The 21,138-nt window shown below is 38.6% G+C and overlaps 1 protein-coding gene across 1 annotated transcript in view; it reads right to left on the bottom strand.

Moving 5' to 3' along the window:
- Positions 1 to 21,138, bottom strand: part of ALG6 (ALG6 alpha-1,3-glucosyltransferase) — a 68,268-nt gene that overhangs the window by 44,701 nt on the left and 2,429 nt on the right. The window contains exon 2 of the mRNA XM_059138233.1: positions 18,590 to 18,860. Within this exon, the coding sequence (XP_058994216.1) occupies positions 18,590 to 18,671 (82 nt within the window). The 5' untranslated portion in view covers positions 18,672 to 18,860. The remainder of the gene's footprint in view (positions 1 to 18,589; positions 18,861 to 21,138) is intronic.

Here is a 21,138-nt window from a genome sequence, read left to right as displayed (position 1 = left end):
TAATGACTAGCATCTTCACAAGGAGATATTCCCCACTGTTGAGATGATCGTGGGAAAAGCAGATTAACATCTCCAAAACACAGAGTGACTATCACAAGCAATTACCCACAGTACACAGACACAAGAATATACACATATATACATACACACACCTCAAAATCTCAAAAAATACCGTATCTTTTCCACTTCTGTGTTCTCAGATACAAAGGCAAACTGCCAGACTCTCAGTGAATGATGCTGAAGCAAGAATACTGATACAATCAGAGTGATAGAGCAAGGATTTGAAGATGAAAAGATTTGAAATTTTGAGTCTGATTTTCCACTTACCATATGTGCAACATTAAGCAATTTGTGATGGCAGACCAAATTATGCTGACTATTCTAATACAATGCCCATTTAGTGGTTCTTGCCCAAAACATCTTTAAGTTATTGTCAGAGACTTTAAAACTCCAAGCCTCTGTTCATGCTGCTTACTCTCTATTCATATATCCCTTTCATCAACTCATATCCAATCTTTAAGAATCACCTGAATTCCAAATTCTCCATGAAACCTTCCTTATAAATTTAAAACACATGGTTTGTTGATTTTTTAAATTAATTTTAATTAAATTTTTAATTAATTTAATATTTTAATTTTTAAAAAAATTTTAATTTTTTTTTAAATTTTTTTAATTTGAGGGATAGGGACAAAGAGAGAGGGAGAAGCAGGCTTCCCTCTGAACATAAAGTTCAGCACGGGGCTTAATCCCAGGACACTGTGATTTGATCAGAGCCAAAATCAGATGCTTAATTAACTGAGTCACCCAGACACCTCCTGATTATTTACTTCGCATAATAGTTATTTTTAGTATCACACATTTTGTCACGTGACTATACTATTTCCTAATTGCTACCCAAGTAAGAATTTTAGTTTCCATGAACAAGAGAACATGATTTTCCAGAGTTCAACGGAAACATAGTACTATGTACATACTTTCATTAAAAACTTAATTAACTTAACAGGAGAGGGAGAATAACCTGTATTTTTTGAAAAGGAAAAATATATCCCTAATAAACTGCAATTTTACACTACAGGACTGTGTGTTTCTTTTTAAGCAATACAACCATTGTCCGTGGCTTCTTTTGTGGGAGGAGGAGTTGATTTCTATTTTTTGTTTGTTTAGTTTTTATTTGCTTGTTTAGTTCCACTGGGATAATAAAAGTCAGAGAGGATCTTAGGTAATTTTCTACACCTGAAAAAGATCCAACTATCTAGATTTTTTTGAAATTGCTCTAGATGTGTGGTCAATGTAGAAGAATTTATTACCATTCTCTAACAAATAGAAGAATGGATAATGACTCTCTTTAGGGTTGAGAAACAAGTTTCTATCTAGAGTCTGACCTACTTCAATAAATCCAGCTGACACTGGCTATGAAATTAGTACTTAAGTTTTTAAAACTGCTAAAGTGCCCTTAAAGCAACCCAGAAGGACAACCCAACTGTACCTATGGGAGCTTCACCTGAGAAGGACAAAAAGGATTTGTTCCACAGTGATTAATTCTACAAATTCATTTACATAAAATTCAGAATTACATAAAGAAAACACACTAATGCATATTTGCAGAGTTTCAATTTTGTCTTATTCTCAGGGAAATGGGCTTAAGCAGCACTTAGATGTTCATTTTATCAACCATTGAATTATTCAGAATTATGCTATCACTTAAAAAATAAGTACTTTCTTCGATAACAATACATCCTGTCTTTACATTTAAATTTTAAACATTCTAAGAAAAGAAAATTTGGCTAATATTTTGCAGAACAAAATCCCCCTTCTATACGTTCTTGGTGAGTAAGAGGAAACATTATAAATAGCAATGGGTAACTTGAGAGACATTAACCAATAAAATAAACATTTCTTTCTTCTTTTTTTTTTTTAAGATGTACTTATTTATTTGAGATAGAGACAGAGGGAGAGCACATGAGTGAGGGAAGGGGTAGAGGGAGAAGGAGAGAATCTTCAAGCAGACTCCCCACTGAGTATGGAGCCTGATCCCATGACCCTGAGATCATGACCTGAGCCAAAACCAAGAGTCGAATGCCTAACCAACTGAGCCATCCAGGTACCCCAAAACTGATTAATTAAACAGAATACAGTTATATTTTAACAATGATTGATATGTTAAAAAAAAAAAAAAAAAAAAAAAAGATTCTCTGTGGGCTTATCCCTCCTAAACAGCCAATACAACTTTCAGAAAAAGAAAACTAGAATAAAATAACTTTCCTTGGTTCAAGTGTTGCTATTTGCTCAAAAACACTGGTAACACTTTGGATCAACTATAAAGGAACTGTGAATCTCTACAAGATATAAGAAATGATCAATACTAAAATCAGAATTTGTTTCTGCCCTGGGGTTCCTGGCTGGCTCAGTTGGTGAAGCATGTGACTCTTCATCTCAGGGCCATGAGTTCAAGCTCCATAATGGGTGTAGAGATTACTAAAACATAAATAATCCCCCCTCAAAAAATAATTTATTTCCTCCCAAAAGCTTATTTAAAAGTAACAATCAGAGGTGCCTTGGTGGCTCAGTGGGTTGAAGCCTCTGCCTTCGGCTCCGGTCATGATCCCAGGGTCCTGGGATCGAGCCCCGCATCAGGCTCTCTGCTCAGCAGGGAGCCTGCTTCCTCCTATCTCTCTACCTACTTCTCTGCCTACTTGTGATCTCTGTCAAATAAATAAATAAAATCTTTTTACAGGGCGCCTGGGTGGCTCAGTGGGTTAGGCCGCTACCTTCGGCTCGGGTCGTGATCCCAGAGTCCTGGGATCGAGTCCCACATTGGGCTCTGGCTCAGCAGGGAGCCTGCTTCCTCCTCTCTCTCTGCCTGCCTCTCTGCTTACATGTAATCTCTCTGTCAAATAAATAAATAAATATTTTTTAAATAAATAAATGAATAAATCTTTTTACATAAACAAACAAATAAAATTGAAAAATCGAAAAAATAAATAAATAAAAGTAACAAGCAGGGGTGCCTGCATTGTTCAGTCAGTTAAGTGTCTGCCTTTGGGTCTAGTCATGATCCCAGGGTCCTAGGATCAAGGCTCAGGTCCCCAGGTCACGCTCCCTGCTCACCAGAGTTTGCTTCTCCCTTCCTCTGCTCCTGCTAGCAAGCCCACACTCTCTTTCTCTCCCCCATGTCTCAAATAAATAAAATCTTTTTTTAATTTTTTAAATTTCAATTTTTTAAAAAAATTTTTAATTTTTTTTTTAAATTTTTTTAATTTGAGGGATAAGGACAAAGAGAGAGGAAGAAGCAGGCTTCCCTCTGAACATAAAGTTCAGCACAGGGCTTAATAAATAAAAGTAACAAGCAATATTTATTCAATATTTTTAGGTCTATAAAAATCAATCACATAAGCAGCACTTAAGTAAGGGGTATAATGTAAACATTGTAAGGCATATACATTTTAGAAAAATTTAAATTACAATACACATAAGTAGCTTGCCTAAACAATATATGCATTCCCAAAGAATAATGGATTAACATGAAGCAAGCTAACCTGAGCTTCCTCACTTGAGTGCTTCTTAATTACAATCTTAAAACAAGATAAATGAAAAGCAAACTAAAATAAGCATGTTAAAAAGAAATTATGATAACAAAAAAAGTATTATTTTTAAAGATTTTATTTATTTATTTGACAGACAGAGATCACAAGTAGGCAGAGAGGCAGGCACAGAGAGAGAGGGGGAAGCAGGCTCCCTGCTGAGCAGAGTCCCATGTGGGGCTCAATCCCAGGACCCTGTGATCATGACCTGAGCCGAAGGCAGAGGCGTAACACACTGACCCACCCAGGCGCCCCCCATAAAAGTATTTTAATTAAAAGAAAAAAATCTCAGCACAATCACAGATCTAATACTCAATTCTTTAATTCTCCCAGCATCCTATGATATAGAAGGTTTTTTGACGAGTGCTAAAGATGTTGTACTTTTTATGATGGGGTTAAGAACTCTAACAGAATCACAGTTTTTCTTAGTGCATAGCACTTTATTCTTCTCTTCTGAAATATGACAAAAACACATAATAGCCACCTGTAAAAGATGTATACGAATATTCTACTACTATACAAAAAGAATACTTTCCTATAATCCAAAAATAATCTTGTTACGTCGACTTTCTTATGGGACATTCAAAGTGAAGTTTAAAATAAGCCGGCGTCCAGTTTTCCGGATAAAGTAAGTAACTAAATAAACTCAGACTTTAGGAGAGAAATGTTAGAATACATAATGTAAACCACAAGGATAGAAAAGTATATATACGCTTGTCTTCTATTCAGTTCCCATTAAGCATTTGGTTAATATGCTAGTAATACAGAAGTAGTGTGATTTCTTAAATTCTGTTATTCTATTCTATACCTTTAGTTCTTTTCTACTTCATCTCAACATGAAAAGTTCAAAGAAAATAATATATCTGTCAAAATTAGAACTAAAGGAAAATTGTAAGAACATAATGATCAGGAAAAAAATAGTGTTGAAGGAAGAAAAGGAGATGACCATTCAATAGAACAGTTATAGGCTGAAAGCAGAGGTAACGTAAATTACGTATTTTAACTTTTTTTTTTCTTAACATTTTATTTATTTGACAGAGAAAGAGAGCACAAGTAGGCAGAGCAGCAGGCAGAGAGGGAGAAGCAGCTTCCCCACAGAACAGGGAGCCCAATATGGGGCTCGAGCCCAGCACCCTGGGATCATGACATGAGTCGAAGGCAGACACTTAACTGAGCCACCCAGTTAAAAGTTAACTTTAAAAATATATATATTGTATTTATTTATTTGAGAGAGATAGCGCGCGCACACAAGTAGGGGGGGGAGGGGCTGAGAAAGAGGGAGCAGCAGACTCCCCGCCAAGCAGGGAGCCTGATGTGGGGCTGGACCCCAGAACCCTGGGATCATGACACGAGCCGAAGCCAGAAGCTTAATCCACTGAGCCACCAAGGCACCCCTAAAAGTTAACTTTTAACAGGTCTTTTCTTCCTGACCTCCTTACCCCATTCCTGTTACCAAACTAACTCCTTCCTTCAATTCACAAACTTCTAAGAGTCGCTATGCCCTCTTAACTCCTCTAAATGGGAATTATCCCATTTAGTCCTCAATTCATTACAGTCTGATAATTAAAAGGCTCACAGTGGCCTCCTTAGAAATCTTTGGTCTATTCTTAATTTTCACCCTTCTTAGCAGTCTAGAACTTGCCACTATAGCCAGTCATTATTTCTTAAATTTCTCTAATTTCCTGGCTCTAATCCTCCCTCCTCATGGTTTCTTCTCAGCCTCCTTTAATCATTTCCCTTCTCTGTGAAGTGACCAGTGGTTCAATCTGTTTTCTTCTTGCAGTATAAATGCCCCCAACCCTGTGGCTTTAACCATTACCTGTATCACCATTTTATAAAGTTCAGAGTAACCTGTGGAGCTTTTAAAAAAATAGATGAGGCCAGTTTTCAGCAACAAGGCAGACTTAAAAGGCCAGAAAAACACCTCCAATGGAGGTGGGGGAAAGGAGTAATGGCTAAATTAGCATCAAAACAAGAGAATTCCTTAGGAGCCAAAAATAACAAAAGAAGTTTAATATCCAGACAAGTAACCATTTGTCCTGAGGTTACCCAATGACTTTCTGTGGCCTATGGCCTGGCTATGGAAATTCTATACAATGAATAAAGAGGTATAGCCTAGAACTTGAATAATATTCAAATTCTATATTTTTAATTCTAAAAAGTTTTAATTCACAGATAAAAACTTCAGTGTTGGAGAACCATCTACTAAGATAACAAAGTAACAACGCCTATGGGGAAATGGTGAAGGCAATATTTATCTCTGCCTTGGCTCCTGGTAGTACAGGGAAAAAAAAGTCTCCTGAAAATTCCTAACATTATCCTGCATTCACCCAGTGTGGGGCCTGAATTTACACCAAGAATTACAGCCAAAGAAACCTTAAGATGAGAATTTAGTTTGACTTTTAATAGTGTCCAAAGTGCCAGCAAGAGGCAACCTAAATCCTCTGTGGAGAAATACACAGTAAACTTGGTCCTTAAAAATTTCTCACAGGTAAAAGTTCCAAGTAACTTGAGCTCGCAAGTTTTAAAAAATCACTAAACCCTGAAACAAAATAACATGAGTTAGAGTCCGTAGAACCAACAAACCAGGAAATTAAACTGCAGGTATTAGTATTCTCTGAAAAGGAATATAAAATAAGTATGGCTAATATGCTTAAAGATATAAAAGACGACACTGAGAATATGTTGAAGGAATAAGAGACAATCAGAAATGAAGATGATTTGGAAACAAACATCAAACAAACAAAGGAAAGAAACAAACAGAAGTTTAGGAAATAAAAAAAATACAGTACTAAAATTGTAAAAACTAAACTCAGAAAAGAAAGGAAACAAACAGAAGTTTAGGAAATAAAAAAAATACAGTACTAAAATTGTAAAAATTCAATGGCCAGTTTAAAAAAACAAATTAAGGATGCCTGGGTGGCTCAGTCAGTTTAGCTGCTGCCTTCGGCTCGGGTCTTGATCCCAGGGACCTAGGATTGAGTCCAACATCAGGCTCCTTGCTCAGCAGGGAGCCAGCTTCTCTCTTGGCCTCTGCCTGCCACTCTGTCGGCTTGTGCGCGCTCGCACTCTCTCTCTCTCTCTGACAAATAAATAAATAAAATATTTTTAAAAATAAAAAAACAAATTAAACACAACTATAAAGAAAAGTAACAAAAAGGAAGATAGATCTGGTGATTATTTTTTTTTAAAGCAGTTTGAAGAAACTGAGATGGAAAATATATGAGATTATGAGACACAGAAGATAGGATGAAAGAAACCAACTTACATCTAATAAGAGTTACACAAGGAAAGCAGAAATGAGGGAGATACAATACTTGAAGAGAGAACTGAAAATATAAACTCAATGAGATGAAGAGATTGTTGTCTATTTTATTTTCTGCTATATCACCTGCCTTTGGCATGAGTACCCTACACATATGTGGTGAATTAATAAAAGACCAAAGAGCTAACATATATCTAACCAGAGTTTTACGAAGAGGAAACAGAATGAGAGGAGACTAGCTGAACAGTTTCAAGAACAGACAGAAGGTTACCATTCATTAGAGTCAGAAATCCCAGGAAATCCTGAGGATAAATTTTTTAATACATAATTTTGATACATCACAGTAATACTGCAATAATTTTGATACATCACAGTAATACTGCAGCAAGAGAGAAAAGACAAATTACCTACAAAGAAATAACAACTGAAAAGACAGCTGATGGTCTGAACATAGCAACAGAAACTAAAAGACAATGAAATGAGATTTTCAAAATACTAAGAGCAAATAATTATCAACACAGAATTCCAAACCCAGTAAAATGTTAGGACCTAGAGCAAAATAAAGGCATTTTCAGATAAAAACTACACCACCAAAAGCCTCTCACTAAAAGAACTCCTGGGGGTGCTAGTTTGGCTCAGTGAGTAGAGCATCTCAGGGTCCAAGTCCCACAATGGGAACTGAGCCTACTTAAAATAACTGTTTTCTAATTGGAAAAAAAATAAAAAAAGAAATTAAAACCTCCCAAAGATTTGGGATGCTTGAGTGGCTTAGTCAGTTGAGTGTCCAACTCTTAATCTTGGTTAGGTCTTAATCTCATGGTTATGAGTTCAAGCCCCACATTGGGCTAAGTGCTGGGTGTGGAGTCTACTTAAAAAAACAGAAACAAAACCAAAAACATTATGCCATGCAAAATAAATCAATCAAGAGAAAAACAGTATCATATGATCTCACTGATATGTGGATTTAAGAAACAAGGCAGAGGATCATAGGAGAAGAGAGGTAAAAATGAAGAAAGATGAAACCCAAGAGGGAGACAAACCATAAGGGACTCTTAGTGTTAGGAAACAAACTGAAGGTTGCTGGAGGGAAGGGGGTGTGGATATGAGGTAAATGGGTGATGGACTTTGGGGACGGTATGTTGTAATGAGCACTGGGTATTATGTAAGACTGATGAATCACAAACCTGTACCCCTGAAACAAATAATACATTATATGTTAATTAGCTGACTTAAGGGTCGCCTGAGTGCCTCAGTCGGTTGGGCATCTGCCTTTCGCTTAGGTCATGATCCCAGAGTCCTAGGATCGAGCCCCACACTGGGCTCCCCACTTGCCAGGGAATCTGCTTCTCCCTTTGCCTGCTGCTCCCCATGCTTGTGCTCTTTCTCTCTCTCTCACTCTCATTCTATCTCAAATAAATAAATAAAATCTTAAAAAAAGAAAAAGGTTATTACTCCTCCCACCAAAAAAATGGAAAAAATGGGAAAAAAAAATTAGCCGAATTTAAATTTTAAAAATAATCCAATTAAAAAACAAAAACAAAAATAAAACAAAACAAACTCCCAAAAATGTACTTCAGGAAGAAAAACAATTATTTCAAAAGAAGATGCAATATGTAAAAAGGAAGGTTAAGCACAAATAATAAACATGAGGGTAAATCTAAGTAATACTAATTTTATAAAACAGTTATTAATGTTTAAAATCTTACACAATAATATTTTAATAGCAGGGGGAAATTTTAACTAGAGTTTAAGCATTTCATGGCCCCTGCATTGTTCAGAAAGAAAATATAAATATTAATTTTAGATTAAGTTAAATAGGTATATGAAAATCTCCACACCATACTCTGAAAGAATAAAATAAACCATAACTTTTAAAAACCATCAGGAGAAAGTGGAATTAGGATGGGGAACTCATTAGTCAGGTCCAAGTCACAGGGACTGAAAAACAAAGAGTAAAAGGATAGAAAAAGATTTATTAAGCAAAAATTAACCTAAAGAAAACTAGTGAAGTTTATTAATTTCAGAGGAAATGGACTTTAAGAGAATAGCATTACTGTAAATAAACAGGGACACAACAGTAATGTCATGAAATTCAAGTCCCAAGGAAAAGAATTCAACATCACCTAATAATATAGATACAAAATATACAAACAAAAATTGACAAAACCACAAAGAGAAATTGTAGTTCTCTCAACTGGTAGTTTAATTGGGCAAAAATCAGTGAGGATATTAAAAATTAACATCAAAATAATAATATGGAGTTAATGGATACATACAAAATATTAAACTGGAGGACATGTATTTTTTTTTAAAGATTTATTTATTTATTTGATAGACAGAAATCACAAGTAGGCAGAGAAGCAGGCAGAGAGAGGAAGAAGCAGGCTCCCTGCTGAGCAGAAAGCTCGATGTGGGGCTTGATCCCAGGACCCTGGGATCATGACCTGAGCCGAAGGCAGAGGCTTTAACCCACTGAGCCACCCATTTTTTAAGCACAAACAGAACATTCACAAAAACTGATCACATAGTATGTCAAGTCTCAATACACTTCAAAGAATATGTACCAGATATGTACCAGAGGGGTGCCTGGTACATCTCTCTGTCAAATAAATAAATAGTCTTAAATTAAAAAAAAAAAAAAAAAAAAAAAAGAATATGTACCAGAGAGTAAGATTCTCTCTCTCTCTTTTTTTTTTTTAAGATTTTATTTATTTATTTGACAGACAGAGATCACAAGTAGGCAGAGAGGCAGGCAGAGAGAGACAGGGAGGCAGGCTCCCCGCCAAGCAGAGAGCCCGATGCGGGGCTTGATCCCAGGACCCTGGGATCCATGACACGAGCCAAAGGCAGAGGCTTTAACCCACTGAGCCATCCAGGAGCCCCGTAAGATTCTCTTTCTACAATGCAATTTTAAAAATATCAAAAAACCATTTTTAAAGCCTAAATAATTGAAAAATTTTTAAATATGCTTCTAAATAATTCACGAGTCAAAGAATAATCGCAATCGAACACAGAGGGATACTCTGGTGGCTCAGTTGGTTATGCATCTGCCTTCACCTCAGGTCAAGATCCCAGGGTCCTGGGATCAAGCCCTGCATGTGATCTGTGTCCCTCTGCTTGTGATCTGCCTCTCTCTCATGAATAAAATCTTTAAAAGAAATAAAATAAAATCTTAAAAAAAAAACATAGAAAATATTACTTGTGGGGCACTTCAGTGACTCGGTCAGTTAACCACCTGCCTTCAGCTTAGGTCGTGATCTCAGGGTCTTGGGACAGAGCACCACGTTGGGCTCCCTGCTCAGCAGGGTGCCTGCTTCTCTCTCTCCCTCTGCTAACCCCCCACTACTTCAAATCACTATTCAACACCGTAATAAGGTCTTAGCAACAAAAAGACAAAGATACTGATAAGAAGAAATAAAACTGTTATTCATTATTCATGGATTTTTTTTTAAATGAAGAAAATCCACAAGATCCTTCAGATTCTTAGAATTATAAGAGTTTAGAAAGGTTGCCAAATATAAAAAGTCAACTTCATTTTCATACCTTAGCAACATGCACTTTTTTTTAAGTAATCTCTACAGCCAACATGGGACTGGAACTCACAACTCCAAGAATCACATGCTCCCCCGACTGAGCCAGCCAGGTACCCTTCAGCAAAAAGCACTTAGAAAAATAATTTTTTAGGGGCACCTGGATGTCTCAGTAAGTTGAGCATCTGATTACTGATTTTGGATCAGGTAGGATCAGGGTCATGAGACTGAACCTCATGACCTCATCAGGCTCTACACTCAAAGAATCTGCTTGAGATTCTTTCTCTTCCTCTCTCTCTCTACCCCTCCCACATCCTCCACCCATCGCTCTAAAATAAATAAATCTTTTTAAAAAAAAAGAAAGAAAAACAATTTTTAAAAGATACCATCTATATGAGGGAAAAATATGTAAGACAGGTAGAAATACATCTAATAAAGGATATATAAGACTTTCATGTAGAAAAGAAGACTTAAACAGGGGCACCTGAGTGGCACAGTCAGTTAAGCAACTAACTCTTCATTTAGGCTCAGGTCATGATCTCAAGGTCATGAGATTGAGCCTTGCATTGGGCTCCTCGCTCAGCACAGAGTCTGCTTGAGTTTCCCTCTCACTCACCCCCTCTACCTCTCCTCATGCCCTCTGCAACCTGTGCTCACTCTCGCACTCTCTCTCAAATAATTGAAAAAAAAAAAAAGAAGAAGACTTAAATATTAAGGGAGAAAAAAACCCTATGATCTTAGTGGATTAGAAGTCCAAGTGTGGGGGCACCTGGGTGGTTCAGTTAAGCATCTGCCTTCAGATCAGGTCATGATCCTGGGTCCTGGGACGGAGGCTTGAATCAGGCACCTCATTCAGCAGAGAGTTTGCTTCTCCCTCTCCCTCTGCCCCTCCCCACTGCTCATGGTCTCACTTGGTTTCTCCTTTCTCTCTCTAATGAATAAATTTTTAAAATCTTAAAAAAAAAAAAAAAGTCCCAATGTAATAATGATTGCCAATTCTCCCCTAATGTAATTCCACTCAAAATGCCAATAGGGTTGGGGTGCCTGGGTGGCTCAGTGGGTTAAGCCTCTGCCTTCGGCTCGGGTCATGATCTCAAGGTCCTGGGATCGAGCCCCACATCAGGCTCTCTGCTCAGCGGGGAGCCCGCTTCCCTCTCTCACTCTGCCTTTCTCTCTGCCTACTTGTGATCTCTGTTAAATAAATAAATAAAATCTTTAAAAAAAAACGCCATTAGGGTTTTTCATTGGACTTTGACAATCTGATTTTTATTAAAGGCAGAGTCAATTAAGCATCTGCCTTCAGCTCAGGTCGTGATTCCACGGTCCTGGGATCAAGCCCCAGATCAGACTGCTGGGGAGTCTGCTTCTCCCTCCCCACCCCACTCATGCTCTCGCAAATGTGCACTCTGTCTGAAATAAATAAAAATCTTTTAATAAATAAATAAAGTCATCTATCTGTATATTAGCTTTCTATTGCTACATAACAATTATTACAAATTTAGTAACTTAAAACATCTCACAATTCTGTAGGTCAAAAGTCTGAATGGGTTTAACTTGAATCTTTGCTCAGGGTCTCACAGGGCCAAAATAAGAAGTCAACCAATCTGAACTCTCAACTGGAGGCTCAGGGAAGAATCTACTTCCAAGCTCGTTCAGATGACTGGCACAATCCAATGCTTTGCTGCTACTGACGGTCAGCTGGGGGCTATTCTCCATCTGCAGCCAGAGGCCACTTGCGTTCCTCCAGACATGGCCCTTCCAACTGTCGAACCAGCAATCCTTACGTTATGAATCTCTCTGGAGTCCCTTTCTGCTGCCAGCTAAAGAAAGTTCTGTTTCTAAAGGCACTGAGCAACCCTGGATAATCCAACGCAATCTCCCTATTTTAAAGTCAACTGTGTCACAGAACCTAACAATCACTCTTGAGTGGGTTACCATTTTCACAGTCCTGGGGAATAGGGCAGGACATCTTTGGGGGACCATTTTAGAAATTCTGCCTACTGTAATATGAATGAGCAAAGCCCAAAACAGCTAACTCCTGAAGTAGAAATTATCAGGTGGGAGAATGTGCCTTACAATATATCAAGCCTTATTACAAAATTATAATAAGATACAGCAGTAGTGGACCAAGTGATCAGAATGAACAATCAGAAATAGAACCATGCATATATGAAAACCTGAGACAGAGCTGATAATGCACATTAGTGGGGGGAAATACAATATTCGATAAAAGGGTTGAAAGAACTGATTACCTATGTGAAAAAATTTTAAAATAAATGCCTATCTCACATGTTATATATAAAATTCAATTTTAAGAAGGACTTAAGTGGGATGCCTGGGTGGCTCAGTCGGTTAAGCTGCTGCCTTCGGCTCAGGTCATGATCCCAGGGTCTTGGGATGGAGTCCTGCATCAGGTTCCTAGCTTGGCAGGGAGCCTGCTTCTCTCTCTGCCTCTGCCTGCTACTCTGCCTACTTGTGCGTGCTCTCTCTCTCTGACAAATAAATAAAATATCTTAAAAAAAAGAAAAAGAAGAAGAAGAAGAAGAAGAAGAATTAGAAGGACTTAAGTAGGAGAGACAAATCTTGAAACTTTTAGAAAATCTTGGGGGCACCTGGGTGGCTCAGTGGGCTAAAGCCTCTGCCTTCAGGTCAGATCATGATCCCAAGGTCCTGGAATCGAGCCCCACATTGGGCTCTCTGTTCAGCAGGGAGCCTGCTTCTTCCTCTCTCTCTCTGCCTGCCTCTCTGCCTACTTGTGATCTCTTGTCTGTCAAATAAATAAATAAAATCTTAAAAAAAACTTTTAGAAAATCTTAGGAAAATACCTTTGTAACTTAGAGTAGGGAAGAATGTCTTAAAGATACAAAAAACACAAATCATTAATAAAGATTTATAAATCTCACTATTTTATCCTGTTCAGGACACTTTAAGATGTGGGGCTCCTGGCTGGCTCAGTGGAAAAGCATGCAACTCTTCATCTCAGGGTCTCAAGTTCAAGCCCCACATAGGGTACAGAGATTACATACATACATACAACTTTAAAAAAAGACACCTTAAGGTATGAAAAGATAACCTATAAACTGGGAGAAGATATTTATGATTGTACAAAGGTTAGCTTCCAGAATATAGACTACTTAAGAAAAAAACCCAAAATACAGAATATAAAAGAAAAAAATCAAATAGAAATATGGGGCACCTGGGTGGCTCAGTGGGTTAAAGCCTCTGCCTTCGGCTCAGGTCATGATCCCAGGGTCCTGGGATGGAGCCCCACATCGGGCTCTCTGCTCAGCAGGGAGCCTGCTTTCTCCTCTCTCTCTCTCTGCCTGTCTCTCTGCCCTACTTGTGATCTCTGTCTGTCAAATAAATAAATAAAATCTTAAAAAAAAAAAAAAAAAGAAAGAAAGAAATATAGAAAGGACACAGCAAATATCCTAGAAAGGAAATATAAATAGCCAGTAAAGATACAAATATGCTTAAGCTTTTAGTAATGAAGGAAATTCAAATTAAAACACAACAAAATATCATTTCACACACTCCAGAGTGGCAAAAGTTTCAACACTACGAAACATTGTGAAGTATGGAACTGCTTCAATACTAAAAAAACTAGAATGGATGACAAGAGATAAAATGTACTCTAGGAATTGGCACTAATGTTTTCTGGTTCGTTTCTTGCACTTTCTTTGTAAGATCTCAGATTGAATGTGAGCTTAGAGAGAAACTCAGTGAAACAGGACCTGCCTACTTTGCTTCTAGCCAAGAAAAAAGGGATTCCTACAGTTGGCCCAGCCTTGTTCATCACAGAGCTGCACTGAAGTATGAAGCCAGGGCCTGAATTGTTGTTCTCTGTGACCAGCTGAAGATGGAATTTATGCATTCTTGCACCCCCCAGCCAAATTCCATGTCTCCAAATTCACCCTTCTTTATACAACTAAAATGCACCCAAACCTTAACGGATTCAAAATGGAATTCATTCATTACCTTCCCCACTGAATCTGCTCTGTTTTCAAGTCTCAGTATCTCTGAACTAGAAACCAGACTGTCAAACTCTTCCCCTTCTTATTTATCCCTACAATTCATTATTACATTTTGTTGATTTTTACTCAATGGCTCTCAAATTTAGTCACTTAGACAAGCCTCATCATCCCTGGCCTAGACCACTGCAACCAGCTTTATGCAGCAACACTCCAAGTAAGCATTAAAAATGGAAGTCAGGCTATGGCACATATATGCTGCCGGTGTAGTCTTGCTACCGTCAGCCTCTCCTTGTTCTACTCCAAACTCCATGCTGCCTCCATAGTTGTCTTCTTAAGCAACATACCTGATCATGTAAATCCCTACTTAAAAACCTCCACTACCCAATAGATAAAAACCCTCACATGTTACTTTTAGCTTACAGTCCGGCCCCGTTTATTCCTACATCACTCACCTACTGCTCCATCTTAATCATGCACCCTGTATTCCGGTCACACTTACATCCTCAACTTACCACAAAGAACCCTTGGCCTTTGTTCATGCTATTTCCTGTCACTGGAATACTATCCGCCTAGTAAACCCTCCCCACACTTCTTTCAGAACAAACATGTTACCGTTAATGTGATACTCTAAGCCTTTCTTGTCTGAATTACAAGTCTTTAGTGTCCCCAGTCTACTTGGTTCATATCACACTATATTTTGATGTAGTACCTATTTACAAGTCTGTCCTACCCACCTGACTCTGAATATCTCTAGAGAAGTAAAAGGGTGATTCAGGAATCCAATTACAATGTGGGGATGGGAGATTTCCCTCACATCCAACAAGCAATGCTCTAACGCCAACTCCATATCCTACAATTCAACTCAATTCTGCCTCTATCTGCACAGAGATACCATCAGATTCCACAGGTTATGGGTGCAATACTATAAGACTGCCCCCTCCCTCTAAGTCACAAGCCCAGATTCTGATCAGTTGGAGATTCCAACAACCCCCTCCAACTCTGAATGCCAACAGCAAGTCTAGATTATTAACTGCACTTCTGACCGACTGGCTATAGATTAGATGTTCTCACAACCTCCTCCTTGGTCCAACTAATTTGCTAGAGCAGATCTCAGAACTGAGAGAAACACTTACTTACTAGATTACCAGTTTATTAAAAAAGGATTTAACTCAGAACAGCCAGATGGAAGAGATGCATAGGGCAATGATGTGGGGAAAGGGTGCTGAGCTTCTAATCCATCTGAATCTCCACGTGTTCACCAACTTGATCATACTTTTGGGTCTTTATGAAGGCTTTATTACAAAAGCATGATTGATTAAATTATTAGTCATTGGTGACTGATTCAACCTCTGGTCTCTCTCCCCTTCCCGGAAATCAGAGGGTAGGACTGAAAGTTCCAACCCTCTAATGATGCAATCTGGTTTTCTGGGCAACCAGACCCCATCCTTAGGTGGGTCCAAAAGCCAGCATTACCTTAACAAAAGACAACTTTATCACTTTCACTTTGAAAATCCCAAGGGTTTTTAGAGGCTCTGTGCCAGAAGGAGAACAAAGACCAAATACATTATTTCTTATAAATGACAGTATCACAGGAAGATATGAATTATTATTCTTGGCCACCCTGAAAGCCAGTCTGAAAAACATGATCACCAGTAAGATATTTTTGCTGCACAGCACACACTCAATAAACATTCTGGGGTTAAATGATCTGATTTAAGGATAAAACAAGAAAATAGTTGTGAACCATCACTGTGCTGATTATATTCCTATACTACTAGAAAAGAAAACACACTGGGCATCTGATTGGCTCAGTCAGTTAAGCCTTTGGATCAGGTCATGATCCCAGGATCCTGGGATCCAGCCCTGAATGGGGCTCCCAGATCAGTAGAGAGCCTGCTTCTCTCTCTCCTTCTATTGTTCCCCACCCCACTTATTCTTTTTCTGCTCTCAATCCCTTTCAAATAAGTGAATATAAACTTTAAAAAGAAAAATAGGTGGGGTGCCTGGGTGGCTCAGTGGGTTAAAAAGTCTCTGCCTTCACCTCAGGTAGTCATGATCCCAGGGTCCTGGAATAGAGCCCCACATCGAGTTCTCTGCTCAGCAGGGAGCCTGCTTCCCCCTCTTTCTCTCTGCCTGCCTCTCTGCCTACTTGTGATCTCTGTCAAATAAATAAAATCTTAAAAAAATAACAAAAGAAAAAGAAAAATAGGGCACCTGGGTGGCTCAGTAAGTTAAGTGTCTGTCTTCAGCTCAGGTCTTGATCTCGAGAATCCTGGGATACAGTGTACATGCGCAGGGAGCCTGCTTCTCCCTCTCCTCCCAACTTGTGCTTTTTCCCTATCTCTGTCTCTCCCTCTCTCTATCAATAAATAAAGTCTTGGGGTGCCTGGGTGGCTCAGTTGGTTAAGCATCTGCCTTAAGCTCAGGTCATGGTCCTGCGGTCTTGGGATCAAGCCCCACATTGGGCTCCCTGCTCAGCAGAAGTCTGCTTCTCTCTCTCCCCATGTCCCCTGCCCTCCCAACCCTGCTTGTGCTCCCTCTCTTTCACTCTCTTTCTCTCAGATAAATAAAATCTTTTTAAAAATAAATGCTTTTTAAAAAAAAAAGAAAATAGGCGCACCTGGGTGGCTCAGTGGGTTAAGCCTCTGCCCTTGGCTCAGGTTATGATCTCAGGGTCCTGGGATCAAGCCCCAGGTTGGGCTCTCTGCTCAGTGGGGAACCTGCTTCCTCCCTCTCTCTCTGCCTGCCTCTGCCTCTCTGCCTACTTGTGATCTCTCTGTCAAATTTAAAAAAAAAAAAAAAAAAAGGAAGTATGTTCCATACATATTATCTCAAGTAATTCCCACAATGCTGTTAAAATACGTATTAATATCCCCACTTTGTAGAGATGGTACCTTTGTAAAAGGTTCATGGAGATTAAGTAACTACTCCAATATCTGGCAGCTAACAAGCAAAAAAACTATAATTTGAACCCAAGTCTACTGCTGTATCCAAGTGATTTTACTTCCTCATTATTCCTCAAATTCATTTATCCATCTTTTAGCTAGCTTAGTTTGACTTCTCTCTCAGAAGCCACAGAATAGTGTCCTAAAAGCACTCCTTTTGGAATAAAATACAACTATATTTGAATTTGAGTCATTTATCAGTTGTCTCATTTTCCATTTGTAAATTATAGACAATATCTTTTTTCAGTAGTCATGGTAAGTAAAAGAAAATGCTCAGTGTCTAGCATATGACAAATACTTAAATAGTACTCATACTTATATTATTATGATTGTGTCATCTGTCTCTTTACCAATAACCTGCTTCCTACAACCCTTTCAATACAAAGTTATTTTTCTAAAACACAAGTTATTTGCCAAGCAAACTGTATAGCTAAATCTTGAGCTGCTCCCTCCCCATCCTTTTTATTCCTTCTTTTTATGCAACTCCAATACTCACTACTTAAAACAATGTTCTCATTCTACCATGTTTTTGTACATGTTCCCCATTTCATTTGCCTAGCAAATTCCGACTCATCCTTCAAACCCTGAACTCAAACATCGACTTCTCTGAAAAGTTTTCTCTACTGCAACCTCATTATTCACTTCTCTGTATTACCTTTGTACTTAACAAATACTTCTAGTTATAATAATCACATTGTCCTGTGACCACTTACCTACTAAAATGTGGACCATTTCAGTACTGGACATGCATGTAGCTTAGCACCTAGCACTGTGCCTGGGACATGAGCAGTGCTAAATAAATACTCACAGGGTGAAATCCAATCCTATCCCCTATCCAGGACCTATACCATCAATTCTCCCTCCCTTTCTCTCACATGGTTCCCAGTCTTAAGTCTCCACTGGTCTCTTCCCTTCAGTCTAGGAACATGGTTTCTCTACCCTAAACAAACAAACAAAAGCCTCTTTTGATTCCACTCCCATCGTGAAGTACTACCTCAGTTCTTTCTTTGATGCTTAAGACATAATCATTTCTCAACTTGTCATTTTCCCCATTAGAATACATTTCTGTTTTCTCATGTCATAAATTCTATGCTTCTATTAAGCTCTTACACTGTTATTTTTACCAGAATTCAATGTTTAAGTGTATTTTCTTGACCATACCCATAAAGCCTCAAATTCTTCTCTGTCCCAGGCAGGTATCTATAAACTATTACAAACAAGAAGGAGGAGGAGGATGGGAAGAGGGAGGAAACTATTCAAAGTCCATCTTCTACAGTAAAGATGCATAAGTTACCTGAGTAAGAATTAAGGGAAACTGTCCACCGTACTGTTAGTCCTAGTAGGACCACAACTGCCATCAAGTTCCATTTCTCCATATTTTTTCTACAAATCTAAGGAGGGAAAAAATAGGACCAGTGCCAGAATACTTCTAACTGGTAGTCAGTCACTTCTTTTCTTTATTGGAGAAAAGTTATCAATTCTTTGGGATTAGTAGTTTGAGAGAACTTTTAAGTGATGCTTCCTCTCCAGTTAAATATGGACTTTTCGGTCTGTGAAGAAGTAGCCTGGAGGGGGAAAAAAAAAAGAAAGAAAGAAAAAAAGACCAAGAGTTAGCTGAGCACAATAAAACAATGAACCCATTAAACCAAGTAGGAAGATGGGGAATTAGGTATGTTGATAAGGAGGAAAAGTGGGTAGTTTTAAGTACTTTATTCACTAGACCTCTACTTAGGAAATATACCTTAAAAGGTAGCTCTCCCTGTTAAATGAGACTCAATATATCTAAAGATGTGGTAAGGGTCTTTGTTACAAAGGAATAGTCCTGAATGAAGAAAAAGAACAGATAAATATAGATAGTTGAAGAGTCAATTCCATCAAAAGCATGTTTGCCTACATGTAAAAATAAAACTACAAAAGTTAACAAAGAGATAATTTATCTTTGGTACAGAGAGAAAGAGGAATTTTACCTTTCTATTAATTTGAGAAAGTCCACTAGAGTAATTTATGTAGTTTGACTCTTACTTCTTTTCTTCCAAAATATACTTTCACTAACCACACCATCTTTCCATCTTAGAGAATGAACCTTTATTAGAATCAAATAATAACCCCAATTTTTTTTTTAAGAATTTGCTTATTTAGGGCGCCTGGGTGGCTCAGTGGGTTAAGCCACTGCCTTCAGCTCGGGTCATGATCTCAGGGTCCTGGGGTCGAGTCCCGCATCGGGCTTTCTGCTCGGCAGGGAGCCTGCTTCCTCCTCTCTCTCTCTGCCTGCCTCTCTGCCTTGCTTGTGATCTCTCTCTGTCAAATAAATAAATAAAGTCTTTAAAAAAAAAAAAAAAAGAATTTGCTTATTTATTTGACAGAGGGTAGCAGCAGGCAGAGAGAGAAGGAGAAGCAAGTTCCCCACTGAGCAGGGAGCCCCACTCAGGACTCAATCCCAGGACCCTGGGATCATGACCTGAGCTGAAAGCAGGCGCTTAACCAACTGAACCACCCAGGTGCCCCAATGTCACCAATTCTTGAGAGAAAGCAGTAAAATGTAATTAACCATCTACGTGTTTCTTTTTTCTTTCAGTTTTTCTCTTGGGTTGGATGCATTAAAAGTAAAAAGCTCTGGGAAATAATGGGCCATTTTAACCACAGGATATGCTTTAGATGTAATCAGAAAAAACACAGTAAGTCAACTGAAAAAACTAGGTGAAAATTGGCACATTCCACCTACTGGGCAAAAAAAAATTTTTAAGGGGCGCCTAAAAAGGTGGCTCAGTGGGTTGAGCCTCTGCCTTCCGCTCAGGTCATGATCTCAGGGTCCTAGGAACAAGCCCCGCATCGGGCTCTCAGCTAGGCCGGGAGCCTACTACCTCCTCTCTCTCTCTGCCTGCCTCTCTGCCTACTTGTGATTTCTCTCTGTCAAATAAATAAATAAAATTTTTTTTTTTAAATTTTTTTAAAGAGTGTAATTAAACATATTAATTTTATTTATCTTTTATTAAGGTTTTTATTTTTTTAAGATTCTATTTATTTATTTAACAGAGAGAGAATGAGAGGGCACAAGATGTGGGAGTGACAGAGAGAAAGAAGCAGGCTCCCCACTGAACAGGGAACCTGATGTGGGCCTCTATTCCCAGGATCCTGGGATCATGACCAGAGTTGCAAGCAGGTGCTTAGCTGACTGAGCCACCCAGGCACCCCAAGTTTTTTAATTCCAGTACAGTTAACATACAGTTTCAGGTATATAATATAGTGACAAAAATTATTTTCTTATTTAAATATAGCAAGGGTCAGGGCAACTGGGTGGCTCAGCTGGTTAAGTGGCTGCCTTCGGTTTAGGTCCATGGTCTGGGGGTCCTAGAATCTAGACCCTCATCAGACTCCCTGAGAGCTTCTCCCTCTCCCTCTGCCTCTCTCTGTCTCTCATGAATAAATGAATAAAATTTTTAAAAAACAAAACAAATAAATATAGCAAGAATCAACTCTAGAACTAATGAAGTCTAGCATCCCAATTAGGTAGTATGACTCAAAGCAGTAAATAAATATACATAAATATATTAGTCACATTTAGATTGTACAAATTCCACTTCCTCCCTCATACCACATCCATTTTTAATCATCTTACTATTCACTAGAACTTTCATCACAGAGGCAAGGTAAGAGGAAAAATTAAAATTCAATCATTGTGGCACACCTGGGTGGCTCAGTAGGTTAGGCCTCTGCCTTGGGCTCAGGTCATAATCCCAGGGTCCTGGGATCAAAGCCCACATCAGGCTTCCTGCTGGGTGTGAAGTCTGCATCTTCCTCTCTCCCTCTGCTCTCTCCCCACACCCCCAATAAAAGAAGAAAAAA

The sequence above is a fragment of the Mustela lutreola genome, chromosome 10 (assembly GCF_030435805.1).
Source record: "Mustela lutreola isolate mMusLut2 chromosome 10, mMusLut2.pri, whole genome shotgun sequence".
Classification (NCBI taxonomy): Eukaryota; Metazoa; Chordata; class Mammalia; order Carnivora; family Mustelidae; genus Mustela; species Mustela lutreola.
The sequence above is the reverse complement of the archived record's forward strand: the minus strand, read 5'-3'. Positions and strand labels throughout refer to the sequence as shown.